The sequence below is a fragment of the Propithecus coquereli genome, unplaced genomic scaffold, assembly GCF_000956105.1.
Source record: "Propithecus coquereli isolate 6110/MARCELLA unplaced genomic scaffold, Pcoq_1.0 Scaffold663, whole genome shotgun sequence".
In the NCBI taxonomy this organism is placed as follows: Eukaryota; Metazoa; Chordata; class Mammalia; order Primates; family Indriidae; genus Propithecus; species Propithecus coquereli.
In genome coordinates this window covers 242120-252319 of record NW_012152652.1, presented here as the reverse complement: position 1 = coordinate 252319, position 10200 = coordinate 242120, and the positions used below count along the sequence as shown (strand labels likewise).

Sequence of the window (10200 nt, the reverse complement as noted above, 5' to 3'; positions counted from 1 at the left end):
TTTACATAAGAAAAAAGGGTCAAAGAGCTCTGTTTGGCTTTTGCACCTCTGCAATGTAGGTTCTAAGTGAACTTCAAGATTTGCTAAAAAGCACCGGTTGAGAAACCTTTATGAACTTAGTCACTACCAGGGCTCAAGCTATAGTTATACCTGGGGATTCCACTGAACTTAAACATCGTACCCCATTAACCTTAATAAAGTCACAAAGTAAAATAGAAAGGAAATGATTATGCCTCACTTGCGCTGTGGCCTCGCCTAAATTTGGCTTAGGTACAAAACCCATTGCCCTAAAACATCCCATATTTGGCTGAGATACCTTAGTACAATCATGAATTGAAATTAAAGTACGTCCTTGACACTTACACATGGGCTGGGTACAAGGGGCCCCTGCACCCCCAGTTCCAATAGTTAATGCGGCCGAAGGGACGTTAGAGCGGGGCCTGCGGAGGTGGGAACTCAGCGTGCGCAACCGCAGCCGCGTGACTGTTCCCCCAGCTCTCCGTGTGACAGCCCGGTTTCTCCTGCTCTTAAACCCTGGAGAGTAAGGGGTGCCTCCTAATGACTCCAGCCTTAACACTGAGCTCTCCGCCCTCAGGGCCCCCATACCAAACAGCCAGCATTTTAGAAAGTACTAGTCCCACGCTGTCAACACTCAGTGACTGTTTGCTCTTGTAGGTCGGCTCGCTGGCTCTGTTCGGCTCCTATTTCAACAGCGTCTGGGCCGCAGTTTGCCGCCACCTCCGAAGAGACAGGATATGCTTTTTTCCAGGCTACCCACGGTGTCCCTCAGCAGCTGTGCTCCACACACAGTCTCTGCAGACAGGATCCCGACTGCGCCACCTTTACCCAGGAACGCAGGCGTGACAGTGCGCTGATGGCACCTTCCCCTGAGGACGTTCATGATTCACTTATGACCGACACATAAACACACCGGTCAGTCTTTTTGTGTCCTGGGGGCAACATACTGCACGTTGACAATTTTTGCTTACACATTAGAATGAGCAGAAACTTCTGCTAGTGCCCTCAGAAAGTCCTTCCTTGTAGAAGCTTTGCCGATCCCTTCTGCTGCCTCCTGCAGTCTCTGGACCACGTACGATGGCCACTCGTCGTCCCAGGGCCTCTGATGGAAGAAGCTGCCCTCCTGGCCTCGTGCTGCACACCCTTAAATCACAAGTGACTGGCCACCTACTGGGCTTTGCTGGACAGAGGGGCTCTCTCTTGCCTGAGCCTGTGACCCTCCATGCACGGCTGCCCCTTGTGCTTCGAGTCATGGCACCAGCGCCCCACAGCTCAGCAAGGTCACCGAGGCCTCCCCAAGACAGGATGGAGCCAAACAGGGGCCCTCTTGTGTCTTACACTTGCAGGAGGATCGGCTCCCCCTGTCCTCAGTGCCTTGCCAGAGGCCAGGACGCTGGAGGGGGTCACCCCTCCCCTAGCCTCCTTGGTACCTGGGAGTCCCTTGGGGTTCACTGAGTGAAGGGCAGTGGGAGGTCATGGACACAGGAATGGCACTGCTGAGGTCACACATGGTGGGGCCCAGTGGTGTGATGCTGCTTTCCGTCCCTTAACCATGAAGTCCTGATAAGGACGGGACTCAAAAAACCACACAATCAGCCACACTTCAGGCAGTCGCCTTAGCACTGGCTGCCATAGCTGACAAGTGGTCCCATCTGCAGCATGTTTATTATAAAGTGTTAGGCCACTGCCTAATAATGTCCCCTTTATTGTAAAAAAAAAATGAAAACCAAAACGACAACAAAAAACAATCAAAATTCCCAAAGAGACAAACAAATTCAAATACCTAAAAATCAAACTCTGAGAATCTCTTGCCTCATAGATACACAAAAAATAAATTGAACTCACACATCTCCAGATACACTAAGGCCATGTGACAATGCCCTGCCAAGATGCTGCTCTTTCCCTTCAATTACACACAAATTTCACTATCATTACATATAATGGCTACTATGTTACTGTTACTAAATTATTATTTTATACCTTCTAATGTCAGACCTGCCACCTTGTCCTGGGAGCATTTTTAACACGCTTTATGACTCCACCAGGTTATCATTAGAGACCCCAAACATTTCAGATCTATTTTTCATGGCTAATGCCATACGAATGGGAAACTTGGTTTTGGGCTAGTCCCACAACTTGCGTTCCTCCTTTCTGCTCTTATATAAAATATTTTCTATTATATTTTATGTTGTTTATCAATGTAAAAAGAAACAGAGTCAGGCTGTCCCAAGAAAATGGAATTATTCAGCAATAGCAGAGGCCTGCCATCTGGAATGAGCATGTGATGACAGATCACAGGTTCATCAGGGGAGGTCAGGGGAAAGGGGAGAATTGAAGGACACAGAGAAGTCAGTGTAAGCTGCTTTCGAACAAAGTCTGTAGGCTGCAGAATCGCATTGCGAGGGTTGTCATTGTTCGTTGATGGAGACGGCCCTTACTAGGTAAGTGTTGTTTTGCAAGTGGCTTATCTGAAAAACTGGAATCTTGAGGAAGTTTTCTGACGAGTCTTGTTACCAGGCTGCTTGCAGGACTACATCGCAATCAGTCCTGACCCTGGAATGTGTGCACGACGGCTTCTTCTTCACACGCTCCTCGTCTCCATTTTCCCTGCTTGACATAAGTGATGCCATTTTGGTGCCGACAACTTTGACATCTCTAATACATGCCTCTATCATCACCCCATCACCCCAGATTTTCTTATGTTGTCTAAACAACAGAGGACCAACTGCAGTGTATATACACACGTGTGTGTGTAAAAGTGTATGTACGATTGACCCTTGAACAATGCAGGGGATGGGGTGCCAACCTCAACCCCCCTGCAGTGAAAACTCCACTTGTAACTTTTGACTTCCAAAAACTTAACCACAGGTGACCTACTGTTAATCGGAAGACTTACCAATAATGTAAAGTGTTGATTCAGACACATTTTGTATGTTATATCTATTATACACCATATTCTTACAATAAAGTAAGGTAAAGAAAAGAAAATGTTCAGGAAAACAGAAGGAAGAGAAAACCTATTTACTATTCACTAGGTGGAAGGGGACCATCACAAAGGTCTTCATCCTCTTCATCTTCATGTTGAGAAGGCTGAGGATGAGGAGGAAGGGAAGGGGTCGGCCATGCTCTCTCAGGAGTGGCACAGGCAGAAGAAAATCCATGGACCCTGGCAGTTCAAACTCTGTCGCATAAAGGTCAAGTGTGTACAATTCTCTGTATGGTTTGATGTTTTGACATCTTAAAACACATTTCTGACTGAGGAGAGACTGTCCCTCCTGGAGCAGCCATTTTATGTGCCTTGACACAGCCCTGTGCCCAGCCAGGAGCATGCCTTTGCCACACGAACCACCCACTCCAGATCCACCCCTCCCCTATCCAGTCAGTGCACCCGGAGGGTCAATGTTCCTCTGCTTTCCTCATCCCAGGGACAGGTGCCAGACAGATAGACACCACCCCAGTGGCCCAGGGCCTGCTGAAATTATTCAACCCATCCATCCTACACTGTTTACCCTGCTCTGATTTTCCTGAAGAAACCCTAGTATGGTCTGTGACCTAAGGGCTGCTCCCACCCTCCCGTCTTCCACTTTCAGATGCCCCTGGTGTCTTTCCCTGTGGCCCTGCACGGCATGCCATGCCTCCTGTCCCCAGGGCCTGTGAGCATAATGTACTTGGCTTCCTGAGCCTCTCCTCTGTCTCCTCTTGTGGCCCCACCCGACTGACTAGCTTATAAAATAATATGAAACACAGATTGAGGTTTAATTCTCCAGCCCACAGCTCTGCCCTGAGGGGCTCTGTCCTGTTGCTGTGGACACCAGGAGACAGAATTATAACCCCAGTGTCACTGCAGCTCCAGCACAGGAGATGGTGAGCACCTCTGCAGTGGCCCCCGGTGCTGAGAGGATGAGTTGGGGCTGACAGGGCTCCCAACCCTGGGGGGAGGGAGGAATGTGCAGAGGCTGAGTCCTGGGCCAAGACCCCAGAGGAGCCTGGGGAGGACGGAGAGAAGGTCATATGAGCTTCACAGATGGTGCCTTTCTCAGATGCGTCTCACCTGTGCATGAGCCATTTAACCTGTGGTCCTCAGAGGACCAGCATCATCAGCCACACGTGGGAACTGGCAGACATGCAGATTCTTCAGCTGTCTTCATCCCAGCACAATGAAGTTGATATATGTGCTAGGAACCCCAGTACAGGGTTCCTGCCATCTTCCTTGTTCTGTGACTGAACACTTCCAGCGACTCTAGCCCTTACTCAATGCCTGCCTACACCCTAACCATCATCTCAGATCTGTGTACATATACCTTGTCAAGGAAGTGGACTCTGAACACCAGAACATAGAGAAACACATGATTACAATCCTTTACACTTATCAGAAATTATCCTCACAGTTGAGTATAGGGTATCCAGATTCTTTGCATGAATAACACCTCATTCCCTCTCTGCACCTATAATTTTACCTTTTATGTATCCCTAAGGACTAGAAGCAAAAAGTAGGAAAGACTGCTTGCATAATAACATTTTAAGTGACTTTGAGATGTTCATGCAATTTGCCCTTTATTCTAATAATGTGACGCCTTATATTAATTAACTTTCAGATGTTAAACCATCCTTACATTGCTGGGATACATACTACTTGGTCGTGGTGTATATTTCTTTTTATATGTGGTTGGGTTAAATATTCTAGGATTTTGTTGAGGATTTTTGCATCTATATCCAAATAAGGTTATTGGACTTTAGTTTTCTTTTCTTGTAATGTTTTTGTTTGGTTGTAGTATTAGGGTGATATAGGGTTCATAGAAACAGTTGATGAGTGTTCTTGCCTCTTCTGTATTTTGAAAGAGCTTATGAATAGTTGATAGTAATTCTTCTTTAAATATTTGGTAGAACTCACCAGTGAAGCCATCTGTGCCTGGGCCTTTCTTTATGGGAAGTTTCTTCATCACTAATTTAATCTCTTTACTTGTTGTAGGTTTTTTATTTCTTCTTGAGCCATTTCCAGTAGAATAAATATTTCCAGGAATCTGCCCATTTCACCTAAATCTTGTCATGAAGTTGTTCATTATAGTCCCTTAAAATAATTTTTTATTTATTTAATGTCAGTGTTCTGGGACCATACGTTGTGTGATTTCTCTTTCTTCAAATGATGAATTTGCTTTATGTGGCTTACCCTGAAGAAGAGTCCATGTGCACTTGAGAAGAACATGTGTTCTGCTCTTGCTGGATAGGATGGTCCATAGTTGTCTGTTATGTTTTTCTACAGTGCTGTTCAGGTCCTTCAGGTTCTCTACTATATGCTATCAACATATGTGTCTGTGCAGCTCCCGTATCTGCTGCTTTTCATTTCTTTACGTAGATTCACATTTCCATCTGGTACCATTTTCTTTCTGTATGAGAGGTGTCCTTTGTTATTTCATTTAGTAAGGGTCTGTGGTTGATGAATGCTGTCAGTTTTTGTATATTGGAAAAAGTATATTTTGTTCTTCATTTTTGGAAAATATTTCACAGAGTGAAGAATACAAGGTTGGCATATTTTTCTTTTAGTATTTTAAAGATGTGAGTCCCTGTCTTCCTGCTTGCACTGCTTCCGGTGAGAAATATGCCCTTATCGTTATGTTGTTCATGTGTGTGTAACATGCCTTTTGTACTTGGATGCTTTTAAGAGTGTCTCTTCATCTCTGTTCTTTACCAATTTGATTATGATGTGTGTTGGTGTTTTTTTCTTCATGAATTTATATTTCTTTATCTATTTTGTGCTTGGTATATGCTGTGTATCTTGGACATGGAGGTTTATGGTTTTCACCAAATTTGGATCATTTTTCTTGTTATTTCATAAAATAGTTTTTCTCTCCACCCTCCTCCCCAACTTCTTTCTTCGAGTAGTGCAAATTACATCATTTTAGGCTGCATGAAGTTGTCCTACAAGTCATTGATGCTTTCCTGGGTTTTTTTTGCAGTATTATTTGTGTATTTTATTTTGATTAGTTCCTGTTGGTATGTTGTCAAAATCACTGATCTTTTCTTTCGCAGCATCTATCATTCTGTCAATTTCTGTCAATGTGCTTTTTATTTCAAACATTCCAGTCGTCACTTCGACAATTTCTATTTAGGTGTTCTGTACGTCTTCAATTTCTCCACTTAACATGCACAATCAATCCTCTACTCTCCTGCACAAATGGGAAATGGTTATAATAACTATTTTTATATCCTTACCTAGAAAATCTCTTACCTGTGCAATTTCAAGGCCACAATGCATTGATCAACTTTTGTGCTTGTTATGTCTCATGTTTTCCTGCTTTATGGAAGGAATTTTGGAAGGATGCCAGACATTATACATTTTTGTTTGTTGGTTGCAGGGCATTTTTGTCTGTCTCTATATATTTTTATTCTTTATTCTTGGATTCTGAAAAGTTATTGCACACAGTTTGATCATTTCTCAACGTGGTCTTACATTGTCCTAGTTGGGACAGGAGCAGACATTGATCTATAATTAGTTTCCCCCCCGTATTGCGGCAAAGCTCTTCTGACTACTTAATTTCATGACCCTAAGTAGGCACTTTACCACTGTGCTTGTAGGAAAAACACTATCTAGATTGTGTATGTGTGTGCGTGCGTGTGTGCACATGTGTGTGTGCGGGAGAGAGAGAGTGCACTGTAGCGCCGTGGAGTGTTCCCTCCAATGTCTTTGGACGGAGTCTCCTCCATCTCTGGCAGGAGTTTGCTCCCACACCTGTGCTCCTCAGTGCTCGTGAATACTTGCAGGCTCCAGATCCCTTTTCCCTCTAGACTGCTGTTTTGCTTGTTGACTAGTTTTTGAATTCCCTGCAGTCCTACTCAGAGGGAGAACGCCGTGCAGCAGGGGCAGGGACATTCTCAGGAGAGGAGTGTGGGAGCATGACTGGGCCTGGGTTACAGCTGTGCACTCAGCTGGCAGGCACTGCAAGGTCATCCTAAATGAAGACACGACATTGGGATCTGGGCATCAGGCAGTCACTGCTCCCGAATCACACTACGAAGGGAGAGGCCGTCCCCTGCACTCATGGCACTTTCCAGGGGGAGAGCAGCTGTGATCCACCAGGGCTCCAGCCCATGGTGCGGGTGGGTGGGTGGATAAGCCTGAAAGCGGATCTGGGTGGCTACCACAGAGCCCACTGCGATGGGCTTCCCTGTTCAGAGTAGCAGGAGCCGTGAGAGCTGGGCCTGAGGGTGTCAGACAGACATGGGCAGTGCAGAGGGACAATCTGTGTTATGTGGGCCGCAGAGTAGAGGCAGTGGCTTCAGTTCAGGTGCCACACATAAGGACATCCAGGGACCTTGACCACTCAGTGGATGTCTCCCTCTGACTGGCCTTCTTACAAGTCATCTTGAGCCAAGTCACACCCTGGCTCAGACTACACCAGAACAGCCTGGTCCCGCCAGCCCCAAATCCATCCCTGACCCACCCTCTGCTGAGCCTGCCTGGAGGGCTGGAGGGTCAGGCAGCCTGAGGGTCTCAGATCTGGGTGAACTGGGCTAACCCTGCTCACCGCTGTGACTAAAGTCCTCATGAGGCTGGAGGGAGAGGGTGACACAGACAGGAAAGGGGTTTGTGTCTCAGTTCCCCGTCTACCTGTGTCACTGTGTGATTATTACCACTCATGTCCAATGACTGACAGTAATAGTCAGCCTCGTCCCCAGCCTGTGCCCCGCTGATGGTCAGGGTGGCTGTGGTCCCTGATTTGGAACCAGAGAATCGCTCAGGGATCCCTGAGGGCCGGTTGCTGTTACCATAGATGACCAGCACAGGGGCCTGGCCCGGCTTCTGCTGGTACCAGTTTGTTGGTACAAAGTTACTTATGTGATCGTCTCCCTGGCAGCTGATCCTGGCCGTCTGTCCCAAGGCCACAGACACTGCAGGCACTTGAGTCAGCTTGAGGGAGGCCACTGAACCTGCAAGAGAGGACAGGAAAGGTGAATCTGAGGGTGAGGGTCTCGTTCCCAGAGGGCCCCACACCCTGCAGCATCCCCTGTGCTGAGCCAAAGGTCGGGGCCAGGCTGACCCCTGGTGCTGTGGGGGCTGAGCCTGGGGCAGCACCTGTGCAGAGAGTGAGGAGGGGGAGCAGGAGAGGGGTCCAGGCCATGGTGAGACCCCGGAGCTCTGCCTCTGAGCCCACAGCTGGGGAGGGACCTGCAGGGCTCTCTTATCACAGGAGGGGAGTCTCTTCATGCAAATCTGCTTCCTTCCCTCTTGTGACTTGAGGGGAAGCTCCCTGGTGAGCAGGGGTTGCAAATCTGTCCTCTGGTCCCCAATGTGTCTGTAGGAGAACTTGTCTGAGCCCTGAGCCTGAGGGCCCCACGCTGGTAATTTTCCAGGTTCAGAGAAGGGCCGGGGGTGTCAGGAGTGGAGAGGGAATTTCACCTGATAGTCCTCGGAGGAAGCCTCAGTCATTCCTTTCGCACCTGAGCTCTGTCAGGGGACTTGGAGTTATTCAGGCTCCCAAACCAAGGCCCACAGTGTCCCCTGATGCCCACAGGGGGAATGTCACCCCACATGTCACTAGTTTAGGCACAATGACTGCTTCTGAAACCTTGATATATGCCAGACACTTTGCTGAGTGTTTTACATGCACCACCCCGAGAGGACATTCCTAATAACCCCACAGCAGCCGTGTGGTTAAAGCACAGCGTCTCCTCCAGTCTGCTGATGAGGAGGCAGCATCAGGAGGCGACGTGATTTTCCCAAAGTCCCCAGAGAGCAGTGACTGGTGCCAAGACTCCATCCAGGAGACTCAGCTCACAGTCCGACCCCCCAGCCCCTTCATGCCCTGCCCCCCACCCTGAGCCTGACTCCTCCTCCCCCCTCATCCCAGGCCTCCCAGGTCCCTCTGGTCACCACCCTCTCCTCTTTGATCAGGTGCAGTGTCCTCCCTTAGTGCTGTGGACAGAGGTGGGGACGCTCTCCTTGCTCCCTCCACGGCAGGTGAAAAAGGAGTGTGTGTCAGCGGTGACAGTGGGGACACCGAAATGCCGCGTTGTGCTCCTCATGCCAGGCTTTTCTCTAGTCAAATTAGGACCAAGATTCCAAGTCAAACAAGTAAAGGCATTTACTTTGGACAACACAGATTTATAAAAAAGAAAGAGAGAAGACTCCCAAGTTAGGTGACTACAAACCGAAGAAAAAAAGAAATACATTTTAAACCTTAAGAACTGATAAATGCCAGGTCTAGCAAATGTGATATTAGCTTCACATTACTTAGTATTTTTAAAAACCTATAGTAACAAAAAAATCCACAGAACCAGGGGGAGAAAACTGAAAAAAAAAAATTCTATATATTCATAAGTGATGTACACACATATATAATATTTACATGATATATCCACGCTTAAATTTTTAAAGTTCCATAATATCCGATTGCAAATCTAAAATTTGTATATGATAAATTTATATAAGACGAAACAGCTTGCTTGCCATTTGCACCTCTGCAACACAGGTTCTAAAGAAACTGTAACATTTGCTAAGACCACTAATTGACAAAACATACGTACATCACCAACACTGGGCTCAAACTACAGCTACGCCTGGGGATCCCGCTAAACTTAAACACTGTACCCCATTAACTTTAATAAAGTGACAAACTAAAATAGAAAGAACATGATTGTGCATCACTCTCACTGCAGCGTTGCCTAAATATCCCATCGTTACAATTCCCATTGCCCTGAGATATCTCCTATTGAGCTAATTTAAAATAATAATGAATTAAAATTAAAGTAAATCTCTGACACTTAGAAGGTGGCTGGGTAAGATGGGACCCCATGTAGCCCCAGTTACAATGATCAATGCGGCTTATGGAACTGCACACTGGGCCTTTGGAGGCTGAAACTTAACCCACCCAGCCTGCTTGGTACAGGGGTGACTCTTCCCTGCTCCCCCGCTTCCCAGCCCAGCAGTGCCTGTTCTTCAACCTGGGGACATAACGGGGGCCTCCTAATGGATCGCTGCAAACCTAACCCTACGTTACCATCCCTTAGGGCCCCGTACCCAAGATAGAATATTTTTCAAATTGCTGTTTCTCTGCAGTCAACGCTCGGTGACTATTTGCTCTTATAGGTCGGCTCACTGGTTCTGTTTGGCGCCTGTTTCAACTGTGTCTCAGCCGTAGTTTGCCGCCACCTCCGAAGAGACATGATAGGTTTTTTTCCAGGCTA

At 47.1% G+C, this 10200-nt stretch overlaps 1 gene segment (V, D, J or C); it reads right to left on the bottom strand.

Annotated features, from left to right (window-relative positions):
- Positions 1-7005: 7005 nt before the first annotated feature.
- LOC105823243 lies at positions 7006-8149 on the bottom strand. The segment is given in 4 exon segments: positions 7006-7181; positions 7542-7566; positions 7625-7944; positions 8090-8149. Coding segments are annotated over 4 exon segments (567 nt in total).
- Positions 8150-10200: the final 2051 nt, after the last annotated feature.